The sequence below is a fragment of the Saccoglossus kowalevskii genome, chromosome 8, assembly GCF_978046115.1.
Source record: "Saccoglossus kowalevskii chromosome 8, keSacKowa6.1, whole genome shotgun sequence".
NCBI lineage: Eukaryota > Metazoa > Hemichordata > Enteropneusta > Harrimaniidae > Saccoglossus > Saccoglossus kowalevskii.
Genome location: NC_140648.1, coordinates 20,180,455 through 20,207,069, shown reverse-complemented (window position 1 = coordinate 20,207,069; position 26,615 = coordinate 20,180,455). Strand labels below are relative to the sequence as shown.

The following is a 26,615-nucleotide window of genomic DNA, read 5'->3' as shown; positions in this document are numbered from 1 at the left end:
TATTTCCTAAACGATGTTTGGAAATAACATCGATTGTAAACGCATTGATTGTAAATAACGAACGTAGACATCAAAGTATATGTAATAATTGTGAACGAATATGATTATAATTTTATCTGTAAACCTTGGACTTTTGCGACATTTTCATGAATTATAACGATTTGATAGTCCTTTTACGGTCTCAAAATTGTTTATAAATACTACAGGTCAGACGTCAATAGGGTCTTTGTATACAAATAATCCAAATATGAAAAATGTAGACATTCTACATTTGAATGGCTTACATACAATTTCATGACATGTAAACCGTGAATTAAAATAAACAAGCAGCCTATCGGCTGAGATAGCTCCGCTGTTAGCAATGCACATTTCAATTAAAGAACTGAAGACATCATTAGAAAATGAACAATATGAATAGTATCAAAGCAATCGGACTTAGGGTTTTTAACAAGAAGTCGAAAATATCACTTTTTATCGAAAATTACAAAAATATTCACCAAAATAAATTAGAGAATTGAAGATATCATCACAAAATGAACAAATCTGAGAGGTCCACATGTAGTACCTATATATGTAATATCAAAGCAATCGGACTTACAGTTTTCAACAAGAAGTCGAAAATATCACTTTTTACCAAAAATGACAAAAATATTCACCAAAATTAGAGAATTAAAGATATCATTACAAAATGAACAAATCTGAGAGAGGTCCACTTGTAGTACCTATATATGTAGTATCAAAGCAATTGGACTTGCGGTTTTTAACAAGAAGTCGAAAATATCACTTTTTACCAAAAATGACAAAAATATTCACCAAAATTAGAGAATTAAAGATATCATTAAAAAATGAACAAATCTGAGAGAGGTCCACATATAGTACCTATATATGTAATATCAAAGCAATTGCACTTGCGGTTTTTAACAAGAAGTCGAAAATATCACTTTTTACCAAAAATATTCACCAAAATTAGAGAATTAAAGATATCATTACAAAATGAACAAATCTGAGAGAGGTCCACATGTAGTACCTATATATGTAATATCAAAGCAATTGGACTTGCGGTTTTTAACAAGAAGTTGAAAATATCACTTTTTACCAAAAATATTCACCAAAATTAGAGAATTGAAGATATCATCACGAAATGAACAAATCTGAGAGAGGTCCACATGTAGTACCTATATATGTAATATCAAAGCAATTGCACTTGCGGTTTTTAACAAGAAGTCGAAAATATCACTTTTTACCAAAAATGACAAAAATATTCACCAAAATTAGAGAATTGAAGATATCAACATGAAATGAACAAACCTAAGAGAGGTCTACCCAAGGTACATATACACCAAGTATCAAAGCATTCAGGCTTGTAGTTTTCAAGAAGAAGTCTAAAAAGTAAAACATTGACACGGACGACGGACGACACCGGACAATCACTCATATGATAAGCTCCGCTCGACAAAGTCGACAGCGGAGCTAAAAAAGTACACGTTTAATATTTACATATAAAACTAGATAAGCATTCTCAACTCGGGGTGATGCCAGTCTGCAATAGATTTTTTAAATGTTCATACTGACAACACATATTGGGATCACCCAAAGTGTGCCAAGATTTAAAGACAATGGCTATCTTTCCCTGGTAGTTGTGCTGTGAACACACATATATCGTGACCTTTGGTCTCTATAAATTTCAAGTGGGTTACACAGGAAACCTGTGTGCAAAATTTGAAGTTCCTAGCTATTACCTTTTGTAGCCCAATACAAAACATACAAACAAACACAAACACAAACTGTGACTTTGAGCATTGACGTCAAAATGTAGATAGGTATTGTGAATTATGCAGGGAATAAATGTATCCATAACCAATTCCATGTATCCTACTTACATGTGGAAGGAGGGAGGTCCAGGTCTTCATGAAATACTTTTTTTTTGTGGTAAATATGGCCAATACTTGACCATCTGGTTCTCATAATCACCAGTTCAAATATTTTCATTTCTGCACTTATTTTTATAAGTTATTTTATTTTCACATGAATCTTGAAAATTATACATGACAGTCACACTAAAATTGAGTTTTATCAGCCACAAGAAACAAGGGTTTAAGAAAAAAACAACAAGAATGACAGACATTTACCAGTCGTAAACCTTTCTTTCATCTAAGAAATGCAAGGTTAAAATAGGGATTATTTTCCGCATTCTTAGTGTATGCTTTTTTTGTATGCGAGTAATCAGCGATAAGTGATGTTTCATACAAAGTTTGAATAATCAAATTATGAGCGATTCAATATCTCATACAGAAATGTAGAAAAAATATGAGCACCGTCCCTTCAATATGGTAAAACAAGCAAACAGTTCTAGGAGAATTTGTAATTAAATTCATCATAAAATGTTAAACACTGAAGTAAATTACCAAAATGTTAAAGTGTGCCCTTTATTATATTTACAAAAAAATTACATAATACGAAAATCAAGAAAATGCTGGAAAATGACAACAAAAAAATTATTTGATAAAAAAAACATAAAAATTATAGAATTCATCATTCAAAAAAAAAAAAAATCACATAAAGAAGTAAAAAATAAAATTAAGTTTCCTGCACGGGATTTGATCTCTTGATTTTCCACTTGCAAAACAAATTTTTCAACAATTACAACTATGAAGTTCCCAAATAGACATTATATACACTTCTAAAAAAGAAAATCAACAAAAATAAAGTAAATTTATACAGACCAACTAAAACCTACTTATTAACCATCTATATACTGGTATGTAGCAATCAGCTGACGAGACATTGCCACTATTATGACTTTCCTGCCACCTCGTCACAGGCAAGCCAGATAGTATACAATAGTACTGAGCAATTTAATATCGTCAATATCATTGCAGAACATAATTTTTGAGAACATTTGAAACCAGAAAGTGTCTTTGTTTGGAATCTACAATTCTTCTTTTTTCTTTATACTAAAGTTGTTAGTTATTTCCAAACTATGGTAAATGGTTTGAGTAGAGAGAGATTCAGTTTTTCTATGGTTAAAACCTGCAATAAAATGAAATAAAATAAAATAAAATGAAAAATATTGAGTTCTTCAACAAGCAAAATCAAATTGACCATGATGAACTTTAAGTGAGTTGTGCAAAATGATTAATATCAAACTACAACACTGCACTTAGTCTAGCTCTTTTTTCTTGCAGGGCATTCTCTGGCGTGACTGTCCTAATTCATTATCTGGACTAAAAGGCAGTAAAACATGTAAATGAAAGCACTACCCATTAAATAACTACTAGCCGGGCCTTGAGAAACGCACAGAACAGAACAATAATGAATTGAATCACAGTGCATTAACCTCATACCTTATTTTTGTAGGAAAACTGAGCTTTAACCCCATTTGCAGATACATAACTTGGTTGCTGTACTACGCCAAAGACTTTGACAAGACCAAGATCAGCAGAATCAGAACCAGTGAAACCAAGTTTAACTATCTGTGATATCACACTCGTAGCATTGGCCTGAAAGCGTACATACGCATATAGTTCTTGTTCATAGGCATCTGTGAAAAAAATAAATAAAACAATATGAAATATTCTTTCAGTTTTAAAAATAGAATAAATACACAAAAAAAACACATCTGAAAACAGTTTTTCAGTATGCAAATTAGTTAATTAAAAAATACAAATTTTTTTTATGAATAATTGTAATAGTATGCATGTGCATTTCATTTGAGCAAACTTATGCAAATTAGCTAGTTAAAATGCACAGATTAATGTACTACCGGGGGGTAATGTAACAATCAGTGCAGAGAAATAATTTTAAGTAAAAGCAGCCACACTGGCTTTTACAACTAACCTAGAGTGTCTCCATCATCTAAATACAACTCCCCATCTGCTTCGTTTTTCATACATAATGCTACAATCAAATGGAATTTGTTTTGTCTGCTTTCCTTAGTGGTTATACCAGGTTCCTGTGCTGGGATAATATTACCTCCTCTAATATGAAGATTGATTTTATCCATAGGAGTCTTTAATGTAAGGTTCTTTCCTGTTTCACCAGGGAGACCTGGTACACGGACACCCTGTATAGAAGAAGCAGTACAATAGTTATTGAGGTTCTTTCCTGTTTCACCAGGGAGACCTGGTACACGAACACCCTGTATAGAAGAAACAGTACAATAGTTATTGAGGTTCTTTCCTGTTTCACCAGGGAGACCTGGTACACGAACACCCTGTATAGAAGAAACAGTACAATAGTTATTAAGGTTCTTTCCTGTTTCACCAGAAAAACCTGGTACACGGACACCCTGTATAGAAGAAACAGTACAATAGTTATTAAGGTTCTTTCCTGTTTCACCAAGGAGACCTGGTACACGAACACCCTGTATAGAAGAAACAGTACAATAGATATTGAGGTTCTTTCCTGTTTCACCAGGGAGACCTGGTACACGGACACCCTGTATGGAAGAATCAGTACAACAGTTATTGAGGTTCTTTCCTGTTTCACCAGGGAGACCTGGTACACGAACACCCTGTATAGAAGAATCAGTACAATAGTTATTGAGGTTCTTTCCTGTTTCACCAGAGAGACCTGGTACACAGACACCCTGCATAGAAGAAACAGTACAATAGTTATTGAGGTTCTTTCCTGTTTCACCAGGGAGACCTGGTACACGGACACCCTGTATGGAAGAATCAGTACAATAGATATTGAGGTTCTTTCCTGTTTCACCAGGGAGACCTGGTACACGAACACCCTGTATAGAAGAAACAGTACAATAGTTATTAAGGTTCTTTCCTGTTTCACCAAGGAGACCTGGTACACGAACACCCTGTATAGAAGAATCAGTACAATAGATATTGAGGTTCTTTCCTGTTTCACCAGGGAGACCTGGTACACGAACACCCTGTATAGAAGAAACAGTACAATAGTTATTAAGGTTCTTTCCTGTTTCACCAGGGAGACCTGGTACACGAACACCCTGTATAGAAGAATCAGTACAATAGTTATTGAGGTTCTTTCCTGTTTCACCAGGGAGACCTGGTACACAGACACCCTGCATAGAAGAAACAGTACAATAGTTATTGAGGTTCTTTCCTGTTTCACCAGGGAGACCTGGTACACAGACACCCTGTATAGAAGAAGCAGTACAATAGTTATTGAGGTTCTTTCCTGTTTCACCAGGGAGACCTGGTACACGAACACCCTGTATAGAAGAAACAGTACAATAGTTATTGAGGTTCTTTCCTGTTTCACCAGGGAGACCTGGTACACGGACACCCTGTATGGAAGAATCAGTACAATAGTTATTGAGGTTCTTTCCTGTTTCACTAGAGAAACCTGGTACACGGACACCCTGTATAGAAGAATCATCAGTACAATAGTTAATAAGGTTCTTTCCTGTTTCACCAGAGAAACCTGGTACACAGACACTCTGTATGGAAGAATCAGTACAACAGTTATTGAGGTTCTTTCCTGTTTCACCAGGGAGACCTGGTACACGGACACCCTATATAGAAGAATCATCAGTACAATAGTTAATAAGGTTCTTTCCTGGTTCACCAGAGAAACCTGGTACACAGACACTCTGTATGGAAGAATCAGTACAACAGTTATTGAGGTTCTTTCCTGTTTCACCAGAGAAACCTGGTACATGAACACCCTGTATGGAAGAATCAGTACAATAATTATTGAGGTTCTTTCCTGTTTCACCAGGGAGACCTGGTACACAGACACCCTGTATAGAAGAATCAGTATAGTTATTGAGGTTCTTTCCTGTTTCACCAGGGAGATCTGGTACACGGACACCCTGTATGGAAGAATCAGTACAATAGTTATTGAGGTTCTTTCCTGTTCCACCAGGGAGACCTGGTACACGAACACCCTGTATAGAAGAATCAGTATAGTTATTGAGGTTCTTTCCTGTTTCACCAGGGAGATCTGGTACACGAACACCCTGTATGGAAGAATCAGTACAATAGTTAATGAGGTTCTTTCCTGTTTCACCAGAGAGACCTGGTACACGGACACCCGGTATGGAAGAATCAGTACAATAGTTATTGAGGTTCTTTCCTGTTTCAACAGGGAGACCTGGTACACGGACACCCTGTATAGAAGAATCAGTACAATAGTTATTGAGGTTCTTTCCTGTTTCACGGACACCCTGTATGAGAGACTCTTTACTAAGTAGACCTGGTACATGGACACCCTGTGTGGGAAAAATCACACTCCTTATAAATGCCCTCTCAAGTGAAAATTAATCAGGTGGTATATTGTGCATGATTTAAGAAAAACCAATGATACTGTGGTATTTTCATTCACTGCGTCTATATATGTGCACAGGCCTATACCTAGAAAGTGCACCAGGCTTTGTGAGATTAGCATTTTTATTTTATTATAAAGTCACAAAATATTTGCAACCACTGTCCCTGATATCATCAATGTACTTACAGTGTCAAAGTCATACCATGAGTGATTAGGAAAATATGCAGTGACTGTAACAGCGCCCTCTTGCAATACAGGACTAATCAATAATGCTTCTCCCCATAGAAACTGTGTATCAACAGTTAGGGCATAGTCATCATGTGGAAATCTGAAATATCAATCAACAAATTCCAGTTGAAAGTAATTATCTTTTAAAGCAGAAATTGCTTCTTTATTTTTCTAACTTACAAAACAAGATTAACTTTCTCACATTTCCGAGTTCATACCGTACATCTCCTTCGTAAACTTAATATACTTGATAAATTTGATATATTCAAGCTTCGCAAATATCAGACCTGTCTCTTTATTTTTCACTTTAATAACAGAATCGAATACAAATGTATTACTCACTCAAAGAACAATGGTCTTGCTACCGTAGTTCCGTTAACATGACTTTTATGGAATAAAGTATAGAGATATGGCAACAGATAGTATCGTTTTAGTAGCACATCTCTTGTTGATATTTGCATAGCTTCACTAAATGCTGTAGGGTCCTGATCCTATAAAGTAATAACATAGTTTACATGGTTATATTAGTATTTCAATCTTGGTAGTACCCCGGTAGGGTCCTGATCATATAAAGTAATAACATAGTTTACATGGTTATATCAGTATTTCAATCCTGGTAGCACCCCGGTACATTGTAATGATACACAAGCACAAACTGTCGATTGCCAGCAACATATAATTCCCGATTCCCAAATTACCGTCAGACGTGATACTGAGTAGTAGGCACCATTTATTATTATTTCACACGCACACACAGATCTAATTGTATGATAAATGCTGCCCTACTGCCGACAATTATTAAATCATATGAAAATATCTCCCTACAACTTACTCCTTACAACAAGCGCATATTGGCCATATCTGTTATCAAGACAAATTCTGCATCAGTATGTCTCATTTAGTGTATTTTTTGTAACAACTTAAATAATAGATTGAGTTTTCACGTTTTCCTCATAAAGGCTAGTTGGCTGTTTCCTCTTTTTATTGATGAAGCATATACAAGACACCAACAGAATATTTGCTGTTGTAGCTCAACAAACACAAAGGAAAGTTTATTGGCTTAAAGTAAGATTTAGATCATGTTATAATCTAAATTCCCCTTGGAAGCATTGTAAGCAGAAATTATCAGCCTGTCAGCTGATGTAGCTTTACCATCTTGGGTACATCCTCTGAAAGCAATCTGATTAAAAGTATCAATGGCAATTATTATGTCAAAAAGAATAAATGTGATTGTATTTCACAAGTATTTAACTATAACCCTTACTTTACATTTTTCTGTACTATTGACCATATGTAGTGAATTGTGATTCCTGGAGAATGGATAAAATGCACCTAGCTGGTGCCATCGTTGACAAAGTGCTTCATTTGAGTTATTGTTGAAACCACAGATATCAGCACCAACCAATGGTATACCAAACATATTGAAGTTTAAAATACCTGCAAATAAAACCCAATGATCGGGGTGATGTTCATAGTCAGAGATAGATATTGACGCACTGAAATATAGTTAGTATAGCTCATACTGTAACATGTGGCTATTTTTCACAGGTCGAATATTTTCTGCCAATCACAATATCGTCTATACAAACATTGTAACAAATGGTTACTTTCCAAATACTTCCACTCAAAATATGGCTTATACTGATACATTGCAACAAGTGATTACTTTCTACCAATCGCAATAGTTTATATTGATACATTGTAACATGAGTTGTTTTCCACCAATCACAATATGATTTATACTGATAGATTGTAACAGGTATTCACAAATTACACATTGTAACATACAACTACTTTTCACCAATTACATTATGGCTTAAACATTGTAAAAAATGCTTATTTTCCAACAAATCAGTTTATAAAAAACATTGTAACAACTTGTTAATATACCTGGTATAGAATACCACATATCCTTCCATTTACTGAAATTATCTCCTAGCCAATGACCTCCATATTTACCACTACTCGGATAAGTAGATCGCGAGATAATGAAAGGACGTTTTCCTAGTCGGATGCGAGCTATAGCCCTGTAAGACGAATGAAATAATGAACACATAACCAATGTTTCTCAGTGAATCAGATGCATTTTCAAATATGTCAGAAATTGTGATGAGTGACTGGCTCCAGTTAGCTAGACCGCATGCAAGATTTTTAGTGACTGCCATGGAAACAAAATCAATCACAATTTACAGATGAACAATGCAAACAAGTCATACATGCCGAAATCAAATCATAATGAATAAAATCGCCATTCCTGTACTGATTCAAATAAGCAGTGTATGCATGGCAGAACAAAACAAGCAGCCAGTCGGCTGAGATAGCTCCGCTTTTAGCAATGCACATTTCAATTAAAGAACAAAAGATATCATTAGAAAATGAACAATATGTAGACTTGCTGTTTTAATAAGAATTTAAAAATATCACTTTTCACCAAAAATTATCAAAATTAGATATTTGAAGATATCACCACGAAATTAATAAATCTAAAAGAGGTCCACATGTAATACCTATATATGTAATATAAACGCAATCGAACTTGTGGTTTTTAACAAGAACTCTAAAATATCACATTTTACCAAAAATCACAAAAATATTCATCAAAATTAGAGAATTGAAGATATCATCACGAAATAACCACATCTGAGAGAGATCCACATGTAGTACCTATATATCTAATGTCAAAGCAATTGGACTTGTGGTTTTTAACAAAAAGTTGAAAATATCACTTTATCAAAAATAACAAAAATATTCACCAAAATTAGAGAATTGAAGATATCATCATGAAATGAACAAATCTATGAGAGGTCTACCCAAGGTACATATACACCAAGTATCAAAGCATTCAGGCTTGTAGTTTTCAAGAAGAAGTCGAAAAAGTAAAACATTGACATAGAGGTTTTTAAGAAGAAGTCAACAATAAAATTTTTCTCAAAAATAACAAAAATATTAACTAAAATTACAGAACTTAAAATACATGTATAGTCATGAAATATTTAAATCTAATAGGGGTCCAACTAAGGTACACATATACTAAGTATCAAAGCAATTATAGAGTATCTAGCGGTCCACCCAGAGAACATATATACTAAGTATAAAACTTCAGAGAAGAAGTTTTCAAGAAGAAGTTGAAAACAACATTTTTGACCAAAATTACAAAAATATTCAATAAGAATAAGAGAATTGAAGATATTGTCATGAAAAGATTAAATCTCACCAAAGGAACATTATGTGCCCAGGATAAAAGCAATAGAGCTAGTGTTCAAGAAGAAGTCGTTTGGAAAAAAATTACGCGAGACAATGGACAATCACCTATACCAACAGCCCTGCCTGTCATTTTTAACAGTGGAGCTAAAAAGCAGTACCGTATTTTATACATGCATCCCAAAACTAGGTGAAAGGGAAAAATAATTTGCACTGTGGTGCAAGAGTTTTTAAAGATTAACTCGAACAGGTGGTTTCATGGTTTAAATAGCTCCATGGTTGTTGTAACAACATGTTTGTATCACGCAAGAGTCGATAATGTCTGAAAATAACAAATTAATGACACAAAATGAATCAGAAATGACTAAAATACCAACACAAAAACTAAAGACCAACACTAAAAGAGCTATGGACCCCCAGCTAGTATCAAAGTAATTGAGCTGGTAATTTTCAAGTAGAAGTGGAAAATAGTCTTTTTTAACAAAAATATTGAAGATATTGCCACAATTTGAACTAGACAAAGGTCAATTGAATGCATGTGCACTATCATTATCAGCTGTGTAGACCAAAGCATTTTAATAATTGTTGGTAGCTAATTTGCATAATTGTTGGCAGTCTATTGAGCTAAAAATCTAAGCCTTGCTTGTTAATGTTTTGTATTGAATATAAAAGTTTGAAATACAAGCATGCCATCCCTTGTAAAAAGTATAAATATAAATCTGTCACCGTAACGCCATAAGTTACAGCGTGCCGTAATTTTGCGGTATTTTACAGGGTATTTTCATCCTACCATATTAGGAAATGCGAATTCCATATATGGAATGATAACGCGGGTAGGCGCCCTCTAATAATAAAAACAAACATGGCTGCCACCAGGGTTTGACCGAACTCCATACAAAGAAGTTCGCTGATTCTGTTCTAAACTTTTTAGATTTCGGCATTCCCATGATGTATCCTTGGTAGGGAAAGATGTATAATAATAAGGTTATTAAAAAGATACCTCAAAGTATGCACTCAAACAGTACGCCGTCGTATCGACCTCCGTTGCGCGTCAGTCAATATTGCCACTGTACTGACTTCGTGCATACTTTGAGGTATCTTCGTAATAACCTTATAGTATTCATGGGTGACATAACTATGTTACCCCACACCTCAATACTAATTCCAAATACTGTGAAACATTTTATTTTAGCAGGAATTAATTTTTGCTGAAAACACTTTTTAGGTTTTTTGTATGGAATTTATTTTCACTGAATTATTCCTTCAGCAAAAAATAATTCAAAGCAAAAAGTATTTTACAGTATGGTTTTGAAACCTACATAAATTGCTACAATTTCAAAATTGAATAACTATATATACTTACTCAAATGTTGCTTTCATCTCTGTCAGTCCATACAAGCTATGTACATCATAATGTTTTGACTTGTACTGATCTGCTGAAGCACACAGTGTGAAAGCTTTTAATATGCCCTCAAATATGCCTATTAAAAACAAGAAAATCAGCAATATATTATGAGGTTATGACAAAAATACCAATTAAGGCAGTATGGTTATCGTATCAATCGAGGTGTAGTGGAGGTTGATGCATCAAGCTACTGCCCAAGTGCAAATTTTGCATTATTCCTGAGATAAGAGGGCTGAAATGGCAATGAAAAACGTTTCCCTCTGATTATAAGCACTTCAATACGTCTGAGACAAACAAAGAAAAGTGTTCAAATCTGACGAACATTTCCAAATAGGGGAGGCATTCAAATGCATCCATAACACTTTCCAACTTATGCAGCAGCGAAAATTGTCTTTGGTGTCCTACAACACAGATTGTTAGTGACTTGCACGGAATTATTTCTTTACAAATCATGATAATTTCTAGTAGTGACAATATAAACAGTTTACAGTACCTACCTGGTGTATATGGTGGATTATCGTACTTAGATTGAGGACAACCAATCAATGATCCATTGCCAAACTGAACTGGTTCATTCATATCCTACAACGACAAGATTGCGTCTCATTAATGAAGAACAATGACTTACAGTAATTTCCTCCTATCATGTGGTGGCCATTAATGGCTGACTATTTATGTTCAAAACTTTGATTTCACATTGGTGGAATGTTTCAGATATATGTAGATATTCTCTGATTGGTTTTAATAAACTTTATTCATACATGTACATCTGTTCAAATAACTTAATGAAAGACATGTTCTAGTCTTGAACAGAATCAATCAGAAGTTTTGTTACATGCCACTTTTAGTAAGGCATGCTCTCATTGGTTGAAAAATCCAGTCAGATGAAAATCTATGGTACATTATGATACTTCAATGGTGTGCATAGCAGAATACTGTGGAATATTTTATTTTCGCTGAAAAGGCTTGTTGGGTATTTTGTGTGGAACTTATTTTCACTGATTTTTGATGAGTTTAATGTGAAATATAGGAAAAAAAGTATATTCGCTGAATTTTTTTTTCACGGAATTATCCCTTTAGTATAAATAGCAAAATAAATTCCAAGCGAAAATAAAGTATTCTACAGTAGTAAATTTTAACAACACAGAGACAGGAAAGCAGATAGTCAAGATGGAAACTCAATGTATGAGTATTTACCATACCTTTGTACATCTAATACTTGTATGTGGTAATTCTAGATTACAGATCGCTTTATATTCCAAAGTAGACACAACATGTACGTCTACTGAAAGAATTAAGTGATAATAAACCTTTTCACCACCAATTCCCTTTTTTCATCATGAAACTCACAAAATAGTCCTGTTTATAGTCTGCACTTCCCTTTGGAAGATTGGGACAAAAATAGCCAAATTTTTTGGGTGAACACTTAAAATTGACTAAAATGTTGTCTGTTGGCTCCAACATTAGTGCTCATTTCCAGAAATATTGAAGAATTTATGAAAAAAGTGCAAACAAAATTTGGGCAAGAAAGTCTTGTGGTGAAAAGATTAATGATGATACTATTAGAGTTTTTTAGAATTGAATGGAAAGAGCAGATAAATATTAAGCAATTATTATTATTATATAATGTACTGCAGTTTATTTTGATTCGTCCCTGAAATCAAAATCGATATTTTCACACCCCATATGCAAAAGAGGTCTGGGAGCAAACAAAGTAGTACTGTTTTTCAAAACCTAGCAGAAATAAACAATATTAAGAAGTACGATATTTTTCCCTTGGGGTACATGAATATATTTGCCGAGTGAAATGAAATTTGAACAACAGTAATGGTACTTTTCGGCAGTCACTTATTTTGACTAAAACTAATTTGCATATCACCCAATGCAATAATGTTTTCGGTATTTTCACGGTCCATATGCAAATGAGCATGGTATTTCCATTGGCTACCAAACTATTTTTATTTCGTCTGCTATTTTTATCCAGTTCAAATCGTTCAGCAACGTTTTTGGTATACTAGGTGTACATCACATGGAATACTACGATTGAGAGAACTTAATGTATGTTGACCACCTGGAAACTGAGTTTTATAAACCTTGAAGCTGCCTTGAAGGGCTTTTGGAAGATTCACCCGCAGTAAAATCAGCGATTACTATGGAGCCGCAACCATCAACATCGAGATACCAGGAGGTTTCTGCTGGCGACGTTGCAGCGTTACTCAGTTCCAAATAAAGATTATTAAAGCCAAATGAGCAACATTTTAACTGGCAACCAAGGCTCATTCAATCCATGACCACAAAGCAAAATCACAAACGAAATTGTAGACTGCAAGTCAGCGACAACCGCTGTCGACAAAAGTCATCCCGTCAGTACCACAGTTACACGGCATGTTTGCCAATGCACACTTCTGTGGAGGAACTTTTAACTTCAACATAAACTGTGTATCATAGTCATCCAAGTTCTGTTTCTGTCATGGCCCCAACTAAACGTCCACGAGTTATTTATTGGGACAGTGATTCAGATTAGACGTCATATTATTTTATTTTCACACAGACAGTGACACGCTATCTACACTGACACACGTTGCTAGCGCGCAACACTATCTTGGAACATATTAATGAGTGATGGGGTTCCCTGACCTGAATCACATACCAGTTTGTTGCACGTTTTTTCTTTAATATGAAATAATCAAATATGGAACATATGTAATAATGAACAGAACCCTACACCCTACACTCAAGATGTGGTGTATTCTGCTGTACTTTCACTCGCTTCACTCGTGAAAGTACGGTCGCAGGATACACCACATCACTCATGAAAATAACTTCCATATGCAACGAAAGCCACGGGGTGGGTGTGGAATTCTGTCATATTATTAAGAAACGTATGTATGTAAACGTATGTGTTGAAGATATTCTGCTCTAGTAATCATAAGAAATCCCTAGTGTCAAAAGTGAATCTCAATATGAAGGAAAGTAGATGCCTTGTAAAAACAAGCAGCCTCTCGGCTGAGACAGCTCCGCTGTTAGCAATGCATGATTCAATTAAAAAACAGAAGATATCATTAGAAAATGAACAATATGCATAGTATCAATGCTATGGGACTTGCTGTTTTCAACAAGAATTCAAAAATATCATTTTTCCCCATAAATGATTGTGGTTTTTAACAAGAAGTCAAAAATATCACTTTTTACCAAAAATGACAAAAATATTCATCAAAATTAGAGAATTGAAGATATCATCATGAAATGAACAAATTTGAGAGTGGTCCACATGTAGTACATATTTATGTAATATCAAAGCAATTGGACTTGCGGTTTTTAACAAGAAGTTGAAAATATCACTTTTTACCAAAAATTACAAAAATGTTCACAAAAATTAGAAAATTAAAGATATCATTACAAAATGAACAAATCTTAGAGAGGTCCACATGTAGTACCTATATATGTAATATCAAAGCAATTGGACTTGCCGTTTTTAACAAGAAGTTTAAAATATGATTTTTTACCAAAAATGACAAAAATATTCACCAAAACTAGAGAATTGATGATATCATTACAAAATAAACAAATCTGAGAGAGGTCCACATGTAGTACCTATATATATAATATCAAAGCAAATGGACTTGCCGTTTTTAACAAGAAGTTTAAAATATCACTTTTTACCAAAAATGACAAAAATATTCACCAAAATTAGAGAATTGAAGATATCATTACAAAATGAACAAATCTGAGAGAGGTCCACATGTAGTACCTATATATGTAATATCAAAGAAATTGGACTTGCGGTTTTTAACAAGAAGTCGAAAATATGATTTTTTACCAAAAATGACTAAAATATTCACCAAAACTAGAGAATTGATGATATCATTACAAAATAAACAAATCTGAGAGAGGTCCACATGTAGTACCTATATATATAATATCAAAGCAAATGGACTTGCCGTTTTTAACAAGAAGTTTAAAATATCACTTTTTACCAAAAATGACAAAAATATTCACCAAAATTAGAGAATTGAAGATATCATTACAAAATGAACAAATCTGAGAGAGGTCCACATGTAGTACCTATATATGTAATATCAAAGAAATTGGACTTGCGGTTTTTAACAAGAAGTTGAAAATATCACTTTTTACCAAAAATGACAAAAATATTCACCAAAATTAGAGAATTGAAGATATGATCATAAAATGAACAAATCTGAGAGAGGTCTACCCAAGGTACATATACACCAAGTATTAAAGCATTCAGTTTTCAAGAAGAAGTCGAAAAAGTAAAACATTGATATGGACGACAGACGAACAATCACTCATATGATGAGCTCCGCTCGACAAAGTCGACAGCGGAGCTAAAAATGGTTAGGTGACAGATCACAAACATTGAATGTCATTGTTGACTTTTTATGCGCAAATTTGTACCCCTTGTGCAAGTGATAATGGTACATCTAGTATATTGATATCCTAACATCGGACAAACAATCTATCTGTGGTTCAAAAATTCTTATTTCCTGCATAGCAACCAATATACAACACACGAAAGATATGCCTGCATGATGGCAAATGTGGCCATTGTGCTTTTGTTACTATCCCGACTACTGAAAACACTGTTTTACACTTTCATGCTGTATTTTGTCTCATTAGAAAATACTAGCAGTGTATTGTAAAGATATGTATAACTCACAATCCAGAGTCCATCAAAGTGTACTTTTTTATACCATTCTGATATCATCCGGTACCACCATTCACTAGTTCTAGGGTTTATAAAGTCTGGAAACACGGTAACATTGGTCCAAACCTGGGAACAAAAATAATTTAAATGGGCATCATGTCAACATATTCTCACAAATACAATTCTACAAAAATACAAAAAATAATGTATATAAATTTCCTCACACAGAATACATACATACCTTCCCTTCTATGTATTTTCCATCCAGTTTAATAAAGATGTCCATTTTTTTACCAAGATCAAATGGTTCATATGTACCAGGGGCACTGTCAGCGGCAATACCAGGATCCTTTCAATCAAAGCAAACAAAACAATAAGCTCTGAACTTTAGTATTATCAATGTCAAGGTCAAAAGCTCTTGAATTGTGTAGGAAGTTAAGTGTTATTTGGGATTCTTATTCCAGAGACCGAGCAAATTCAGGGTACACTCCTTAGTTTATATGCTAACTGCTTGGTGAATAATATGTAGAAGTTTCTGGTTTGAGTCAAACATGTTCCAGTTAAGTCTAAATTATGTAACCAGCTCCCAAAAGTTGATTTGAATATATGATGCATTGTCCAATCAAAGTTACAATGACATAATAAACTACTGAAATCCCAAATTATTTTAATAAATCATAAACTATCTGTATGGCCATTTAGTGCAGAGTCTGATCATTATCAGTATATGAATTACATTTCCTATGACATTTAACACTAATACACATACATGGGTAAAAAATATTAAATCCCCAACTTACCACGATATGTATATAGTGCTGGTCATTGTTATGAAGTTCATCAATAAATTTCGGTAAATCTCCAAATACTTTCTCATTTAAAGTGAAATCTTTGTAGTCTATAGCATAGTCAATGTCATTCCACTGTACGTCCTAGTTCAGAGAAGTAAATTTAAATATTCATGAGAATTATCTTCAAACATAAACAAAAAACTTTTTTTAAGTTTGATGAGAAGTACAAAAAATATGGAGAAAATTACGACACAAGCCATCTACTGATAAAAAGTCTAAAATGACAATACCTGTGGTATTTTGGCATTTCTCATCCTGTCAGTGATTTTTCTTGTACCATCAACAGTTTCATATCCCCATCTACACAGATGGAATCCCAAACCCCAATACGGTGGCATAAATGTCCTTCCAATCACTTCAGTGTATTGCTGTATCACTTGGTCAGGGCTTGGTCCAAGGAAGACATAAAAATCTAAAACACCACCAATAGTTCTCCATGTGATGGATGGAGACGGCTGCAAAATCGCCTCTGAAAACAGTAAACAAAGGAATAATTTGATATGGCTAGGGTAACACTAGACCCTGTTAGTTAATAATGTTAATACATAAATAAATGTGTTGCTTTATATATAAAAGCAAGTGTATGAAGGAGCCATAGGGAAGGTGGAAACCAATTCATGTAGCATTTTATGTTAAAACTTGCTGACCATGCAGTCAACGAAGTAAAACAAATTCTTACGATAAATATTTTGTTTGAACACGTATGATGATACATCGTGAAAATAAACTAATGTTTGAGTCTCAGAATCATGCGCTTGATATGCGTTGCACTCGGGTCAAATATGTGTTGTTTATTTGACACAAAATTTTATAGCATAAGGTTCACATCCATTGTCTAGTAATCACAGTCCTTTCAATTAGTGTAACAAAGTAATTTTTATGTTTTTCCAAGATTATGAAAGATCATCCCCAGGAAGTATATGTTGCATGGTGAATTGTAAAACAATTGTATAATATACAAAATTGAAGATTGTTCTAACTTAACTTCTTAACCTTTTTCAGCCCCAGACTTTCTCGGCCAAATTTTCTGAACTTTTTTTCTTATATTCTAATGTCAGAGCCAACAGACAAAGTTTGAGTCAATTTTCACTCAAAAATTTTAGCTAATTTTGTCCTAACCTTCTGACGGAAAGTGCAGACTATGAACAGGACATTTTTGTGAATTGGTGATGAAAAGATGGAACAGGTGGTGAAAAGCTTAACAGTTCCATGACAATTTCTCAGAGAATATACAACTATCATACATACCCATAGTATTGCTGTTGAGTAAGAACACACCATGTGCATTGCCATCATCTTCAATAGACAGATAGAATGGATGGACACTATACAAGTTTAAATTTTCCTAAATAATGGAAAAATAAATAAATATCATTCATATCCAGTTTTCAAGTCAGGTGAAACACACAAAAAATTATCAAATTCTAGAACTGACAAAGACTTAATAATCTGGAAAACTATTAACAGCACCCTCTGTAGTCCACATTACATTGTACTTACAGCGGGGAAAACATCCCTGCTCCAGAAAGCATATCTAGACCAGTTGACATCATGTAGAAAACTACCACGGTGTTCACCAAGTCCATATATGTACTTAGATGCCAGTGAACTTGACAGCTGTATGAACTGATCAGCAAATATTAGTGGACCAATGCCACAATTAAACCTGTGCATATAAACAAAGTAAACAAATAAATCAGAAGATTGAGGGCACGCTTTTAGTTTTAGTCCCTTCTCCCAGAAAAATGTTTTATATTGGGCATGCAGCAGCCTTAATTAGGCTTACAAGATAATACATGTATTGGAAGCATATAATAAACATTGAATATGTATCTTGTGGTATTGAATAATCTTACTATAAAATATTATTGTTTTGACTAAAATTACTAATCAAAGAAAGCTTAGAAAGAACTCCCATGTGCTGAGAGTATTGGAAACACATTAAAAATAATTCGAAAATACTTGTACTTGAGATATTGATAGAAAAGCTGAAAACTATTTATGCAAATCAGAAAATTAATATGAACAGATTGTATTGAGGTCTGCACAATGTAACAGACCATCTATGTACCAAGTTTTATTGAAATGTGATTAGAACCAAAAAATTATGAATTATTATGCTAATTAGGGAATTAATATGAACAGATTGTATTGAGGTCTGCACAATGTAACAGACCATCTATGTACCAAGTTTTATTGAAATGTGATTAGAACCAAAAAATTATGAATTATTATGCTAATTAGGGAATTAATATGAACAGATTTTAACCCCAAACTAATCAACTTTGTACATTATTCTAGAGCATTGTTGTACTATGTTTCATTGAAATGAAATAATTAGTACTTTAGATATTAGTGTTATCACAAAATTGGTCAATTATACAAATTAATATGACAGATTTTAACCCACAATTAACCAGGTCTGTATATTGTCCTACAGCATCCATGTACAAAGTACTATCGAAATGTGATGAGTAGTACTTGAGATATCAGTGTGAAAGTTGAAAATTGGTTAGTTATGCAAATTAGGTGATTAATATCCATAAATATTTACCGAAAACTAATTGGGTCTCTGCATAGGTTTAGATTCATTGAAATGTGATGAATAGTACCTACTCAAAATATCAGTGGAAAAGCTGAAAATTAATTAATTATGCAAATTAGGTAATTAATATGTACTGATATTACCCTAAAAACTATCAGGTCTGTGCAGTGTCCTATGACATCTATGTATCAAGTTTCATTGAAATGTGATGATCAGTACTTGAGATATCAGTGGAAAAAACAATCAAAGAAAGCTTAGAAAGAACTCCCGTGTGCTGAGAGTTTTGGAGACACATTAAAAATTAATTCAAAATTACTTATACTTGAGATATTGATGGAATAGCTGAAAACTAATTATGCAAATAAGGTAACTAATATGAACAGATTTAGGTGTAAAACTAATAAGGTCTGCACAATGTACCAAGTTTCATTGGAATGTGATTAGAACCAAAAAAATATTAATTATTATGCTAATTAGAGATTTAATATGAACAGATTTTAACCCAAAATTAATCAGGCTGTCTATTGTCCTAGAGCATTTATGTACCAAGTTTTATTCAAATGTGATGATCAATACTTGAGATATTAGTATTAATTAATTATGTTAATTAGGTGATTAAGAAGCATAAATATTTACCAAAAACTAATATGGTGCATTGTCTTAGGTTCATTGAAATGTGATGGGTACTATTTAAAAGTTTCATTGAAATCCAATGAGTGGTTTTTAGACATCAGTGCAACAGCCATAGAACAGCACAAAATTAACTAATTATGCAAATTAGGTAATTAATAGGCACAATTTTTTATCTCAAAATTAATCAGGTCTCTGCATAGTCCTAGAATAGCTATGTCGCAAGTCTCATTGAAATGTGATGATTAGTACTTGAGATATCAGGTGAAAAGCTGAAAATTAACTAATTATGCTAATAAGGTGATTAATATGCACAAATATTTACCAAAAAACTAATTAGGTCTCTGCACAGTCCTCAAGTAACTATGTACCAAGTTTCATTGAAACGTGATCATTACTACGCGAAATATCAAAAGCTGAAAGTTAATTAATTATGCAAATTAGGTAATTAATATGTACTGATATTACCCTAAAAACCATCAGGTCTGTGCAGTGTCATAGGACACCTATGTACCAAGTTTTATTGAAATGTTATGATTAGTACTTGAGATATCAGTGGAAAAGCTGAAAATTGATTAATCATTATGTAAATTAGGTAATTAATAATATTAACAGATTTTTACCCAAAACTAATCAAATCTGTGCATTAGTTCAGAGCATCCATGTGCCAAGTTTCATTGAAATCCAATGAGTGGTTCTTCAAAAATCAGTGGAAAAGTCATAGAACAGCTTAAAATCAGTTAATTATCATGCAAATTAGGTAATTAATATTCATAAATTTTTACCCAAAACTAATCAAATCTGCGCACTAGTTCAGAGCATCCATGTGCCAAATTTCATCAAAATCCAATGAGTGGTTCTTCAGATATCAGTGGAACAGTCTTGAAACAGCTAAAAATCAGCTAATTATCATGCAAATTAGGTAATTAATATTCATAGATTTTTACCAAAACCTAATCAACTCTGCGCATTATCCCAGAGCATCTATGTACCAAGTTTCATCAAAATTTGATTAGTGGTTCTTGAGATAACGGTGGAACAAAAAAAGTGACATACATACATACATACATACATACATACATACATACATACATACACACATACATACATACATACATACATACATACATACATACATACATACATACATACATACATACAGACATACAGACAGGGTAACTGCAAAGACTCCCTTTTGTGCTTCGTACACGGGAGTCAAAAATTGACTAATCATTATGCAAATCAGGTAATTAATATGCATGGATTTTTACAAAAAACTAAACAAATCCTAGCATTAGTTCAGAGCATCTATGTACCAAGTTTCATCAAAATCCAATAAGTGGTTGTTTAGATATCAGTGGAACAGTCATGGAACAGCTAAAAATCAGCTAATTATCAAGCAAATTAGGTAATTAATATGCACATATTTTTACCAAAAACTAATCAAATCTGAGAATAATTTCAGAGCATCTATGTACCAAGTTTCATCAAAATCCAATGAGTGGTTCTTTAGATATTAGTGGAAAAGTCATGGAACAGCTAAAAATTAACTAATTATCATGCAAATTAGGTAATTAATATGCATGGACTTCTACCAAAACCTAATCAAATCTGCGGATTGTACCAGAGCATCTATGTACCAAGTTTCATCAAAAACCGATGTATGGTTCTTGAGATGGCAGTGGAACAGACGGACACACATACACACATACATACAGACACACTATCTGCAAAGACTCCCATTGTGTGCTTCGCACATGGGAGTCAAAAATCACATTTGTTTTCAAAATTATTAAAATATTATTTATTTATTATTTACACTACTGGTTCACTCAAGTTCATGTGAGCCGAAGAGTTGTGAATTACTTTTACTGGTGCACTAGTCGCAATATTACTTTTCCATAACAGATTTCCAATCACAGTCCCTCCATCACTGGCCTGGTAAAATATGGCTATGTGTGGAACAGCTTACCTCCCGAGACCAATAGAATAGGGCATTCTACGGAGCATGGCTAAATATTATCATAGAATCAGTCGTCTGTTTCATGCCCACAATCATTCACCTTGTGTTGATTTTAAGCGTGTTTTTACTCAATCTCGCCAATTATAAACATTCTATGCATTGATGCATTCTAGTTTTATCAATACGAAGTGTAATTTTCACAAGAGTACTTTTTATTATTCAGTATACAAGTAGTTTATTCATTATAGTTTAGCGATTTATTTGATTGAGAATTAATTTTGTCTGGCAGGGGTTCATTCATTTAATCTCCATGCAGAAGGACAATTTTAAAAACAAAATGAATGTTAAATGTGCTGATATAGACCAATTTGTTATGTATTATTGCTGCATTATATGTTTTCTCTTAAAATAGCCATTTATTTTAACCAGAGCATTTCTGTTAAAACCAACATGGCTATACAATGGCTGTATATATCCCAGACTATTGTTCCGAGCTACACAAGCAATAAAATCGCATAATTTTAATAATGTTACACAAATTAACCAATTTTTATCAATAACTACCCCCAAATAGAAATTGTGGCCAGTGGTTTTTCAACCATCAAAATTTACGTGGTGAAGCCATTTTGATTTTGCGTTGAGTTTGATTGAGAAGAACAACAGTTCATGACCTTTTTAATGTAGATAAATAATTACCACTTACAGAACAGTTTTAGAAGATTTTCTGATTATTGAAATACCAAATCTTTCACTTTTATCATTGTACTTGAACTCATACTTGGTACGCTCGAGTGAGGCTGATTTCTCCACTTTTGGTACATCAATAGGAACTTCATAGCGTTGATTGTTAGGATCAAAAATCTAATTAACATAAAGAAAAAAACAAGTTCTATACTATAAAACTTAGTAAACAGACATATACCTGTATCATATATCACATGGTGTACATAAGTTGATTTTGACATTTTTAAGTTTATGGCATTTGACAACAATAAACTTGGACGGACGGACGGACGGACGGACGGACGGACAGACAAAAAGCTCATTACTACTCAACTATTTAAATTAGCTTGATTACTGGTTACAAATCTTTACTAATAACTTTCATAAATACTGAACCAAGTAGTATTGATGATAATTATTGGCTAAAACTAACTAGAATAATTGTAATCGTAGAGCAGTCATAAATATCACATTGAACATCTAAAAACCTAACTACCATAACTATTGGTTACCAATGATCTAACTACCATAACTATTGGATACCAATGACCTAACTACCATAACTATTGGTTATCAATGATCTAATTATCATATATGTAGCTACTGATTACAAATGTTCTATCATAACGAGTTGTTACCAATGACCTAATTATTATATATATTGGTTACCAATTACTTATTGGTAACTATCATAGCTATTGATTACAAATGTCCAATCATAACTAGTTGTTAATAATCTAACTGTCACATACACTGGTTACTAATGACATAACTATCTTAGACATTAGTTACTAGTCACTTGACTAGCAAAGGTGTTAACAATAACCAAGATAGTTATTGATAATCAACGTTTTGTTAATGTTATGATAATTTAAGTTTCACCTGTCAGAAAGCATAAATGACTGATTTACATTTTGATAACCTTATGCTGGAGAACATCTGTACATACCTTGAATCTGATTCGGTTGTCAGTTTCCAAATACACATTCAGCTGTAAATCCATGATGTCATCAGGATAGGGTGTTGGGACGTCTCGACGCAACTCTGCGGTTATTCCAAATGGCGTTTGTCTGGGACTATCCATATGGTAAGAATCAAAATTATTCGGATAATAGCAAGATGATGGACCTTTGAATAATTCAACCTCCTTTTGTACATATGGTTCATACTTACTCCTCAATCGCAGCGGTTTCTCATGCCAACAACACCCCCTCTTTTCACAGTTTTCCTTGCTCACACCGGGTTCCGGGTAACAATCTAACGTCTCGGCTTCAGGAAGCTGACATTCTTTACTCAAAGTCAACAATATGTAGTCGTCAGATGACTTTTCATATTTGCAGTCGTTTTCGTGAAATGATATTTCTCGTTCTAACGGTGCATATGCTTTGCTTTCCTCATGCAAGTATTTTTCACTTTGACACTGATCATTATGCGAAGCCAGCACAAATATTACAAAAACCAAAATGAGAATAACAAACTCTTTAAATTTGCGCCTGCACATGGAAAACACATTTCCACTTGTCAGCTCACCTCTGCTGGTAGTTCTGTATAGCACCATGATGGTATTAATCAGTTATACTGGAAAACGAAAATATATTTTATATATGAAAATGGATTCTGCAAAGATTGTAAATCAAACATTTATATGTTTTTTTTGTTTGTTTTTTTCTAACTGCCGTCTGCATTTTTTATTAAATTTTTTTTTTAAACCTTTATTTACCATTTGGTCATCACTGAGCATCTAACGCCCATGTATCGTTCTTGACATTTGGTCTCTTTTATTTATTATCTAATAGGCCAGTCAAATTATGAAAGGATTGGTGAAACCTCATAAAAATTGCAACAGAAGGTATTTCAGCTATTCGCATATTTAGTGACATACAAAAAGTAAAGAAAAATTGAAGGATACAAAATGTTTTTTTTTTCATGACGTTATATAAATTTTAATTGGATATTGAATTATTACAAAAAGAATATACCCCATGGGCTTCGTAATTTGAGGCAGATGGTTCTTGAAATATGATTATAAATATTTAGTACATAATTGTATATTGTGTGCCAGGGCACAAATAATAGCCAATAAGCTATGTGTGGCTACATACATCCATTCTTTATGATCTTCTTGTTTTCAGATTTCCCATATTTTTTTCAAATGGAAAAAAAAAATGAAAATATTTCTTAATTCTTCACACTATTTCCCATACTACCCAGTATTATGTACTTTCATTTTTATGTATATTCATGTTAATATGATCTAAGATTTTCTCGCGTAAAATATATCTATTTTTACTCTAGGTAATGTAAAGAATATGGTAAAACATGTACTGTAGAATACTTTATTTTCGTTTGTAATTTATTCAGCAAATATACTTTTTTCTTATATTTCACACTCAACTCATCAACAATCAGTGAAAATAAATTCCATACAAAATACCCAAAAAGCCTTTTCTGCGAAAAATTAATTCCAGCTAAAATAAAGTAATTTACAGTACCTTGTTTATTATAGCTTTTAGTGTCCTTGTACAATGAACCTCTATGCACACAATAAATAATAGTATGAAAGTAAAAATTACTAGTGTAAAGAGAAATGTAGTGAAAAACACAGAAAAACTGATGATGACTTTGTATGAATGAAAGCTAGAAAGGTCAAACACATTTTTTTCACTATTCAAACATAATATTGGATTATAAGGGGCCCAAGCCTGAAGGGCTAGGCTCCTATTATAGTCGTCAATTTTTTTTTTATTTCTGTAACTTTTTTTCATCAAGTGGCTAGAAAGCTAGAAACTTCAAACTTTGTATGCTGATATGGCTTGTTGAAAAATGAAAATTGTGGTGTATCGGTGGGATTGACCTGAAACCCACTCTGGAGATGGATTCTTTCCTTACAATACCTCATCTGTAGGTCATGTGGTAAATCAAACACTGTTGCAGCATGCAATCAATGTTATAATGAAGGCATTCAACAATGGATATAACTATATATGATCATGTAACCTCCTTTTTTTCGAATTTGATGTACGGTAAATAAACAATGTATTTTACATGTATTGTATACGTCGCTATGAGTCCCATATCGAACAGGAGACGGCGCGATGACTGCCGTCCTTTAATATTTTTTGCCTGAAAAGCATATCACTAATCCAAAAAAATAAAAAAAAATTGTTATACCCCTATTTTTTTTGCAATTTCCCATGTTCAGGACCATGGGCTCTTACACGGATGAATATGGTGGATGTATAATAATATTTATTATTATTTCCTTAGGAAAGGATAAAAAGGTCTTACAAACAAAAATTTAAAAACTATAATCTAAAAAGCAAAAACAAAATATTCTAAAAATATAAAATTGATAGTTTGAACGGACCCGCTAACGCAGATTGTGGCTATAATTGATTTTATTGCTTTTGCTGGTATCGTTCGACCACGATATTGTGAGCATGTAGCTAAACAATATTTTACCTTAAAGACGGAGCTATGCCACGATCCCCCAAACGTTGCCAGAACCAATCGCAAACAAAAATAGACAACCCGTTTTTCCCAACGCCAGGTAACTTTCTCCTACGCTAACAAAAAATCTTTTGTCCTCTACCGACTTCGTATTCCGGTTCGTCTTTGAGAATGATGTTTTTGGTACATGAACGTTCGATCTATTTGTTATTTACCACATCTGCGATGGAATAATGAACCCATTTCTGTTACTAGTATACGCATCACTCCGGGAATAGTGGATATATTTATGTTGTTACCGTAATACTGCCAGGGACGAAGTCTGGTTACAGAGGCGACAGGCCGAAAACGAAAAGCAACAAAACTACAGCCAGGAGTGCATCAAATGCTACTCATACGTCATAATGCACACACGATAAATAATGAATCTAACAACACTTACCAATAATAGTACAAATAAGTTGCTTACGCTGAATAATCTAGAAACCGTTGTCCATAAACAGAGAAAGTCCAGCTGCAACCCGTCTCCGGAAGAAGCACTATTACCACCAAAATGGCAACAGTGTAGCGCCCTCTCAGGGTATTTAAAGACGGCTTTTGTTTTTTGTAAATGAACCAGGTACACCACTTGCGTTACGTTTTATGAAAAAAGTCGGGGGGGGGGGCATTATGGTGTGACAATTGCGGATCAATTTAGACACCTTGTC

At 33.5% G+C, this 26,615-nt stretch overlaps 1 protein-coding gene across 1 annotated transcript; it reads right to left on the bottom strand.

Moving 5' to 3' along the window:
- Positions 1-1,982: 1,982 nt before the first annotated feature.
- Positions 1,983-26,458, bottom strand: LOC100372586 (lysosomal alpha-glucosidase-like). The gene is made up of 18 exons (XM_085502326.1): positions 26,351-26,458; positions 23,408-24,036; positions 22,439-22,596; positions 18,098-18,263; positions 17,846-17,942; positions 16,828-17,066; positions 16,547-16,678; positions 15,988-16,095; positions 15,759-15,872; positions 11,578-11,662; positions 11,039-11,156; positions 8,365-8,501; positions 7,739-7,911; positions 6,817-6,965; positions 6,433-6,574; positions 3,838-4,063; positions 3,345-3,541; positions 1,983-3,030 (listed from the first exon to the last, which is right to left on the bottom strand). Exons 2-18 carry the CDS (start codon positions 24,014-24,016, stop codon positions 2,968-2,970), a joined length of 2,913 nt encoding a protein of 970 aa, XP_085358452.1. The 5' UTR covers positions 24,017-24,036; positions 26,351-26,458; the 3' UTR covers positions 1,983-2,967.
- Between the last annotated feature and the right edge of the window lie 157 nt (positions 26,459-26,615).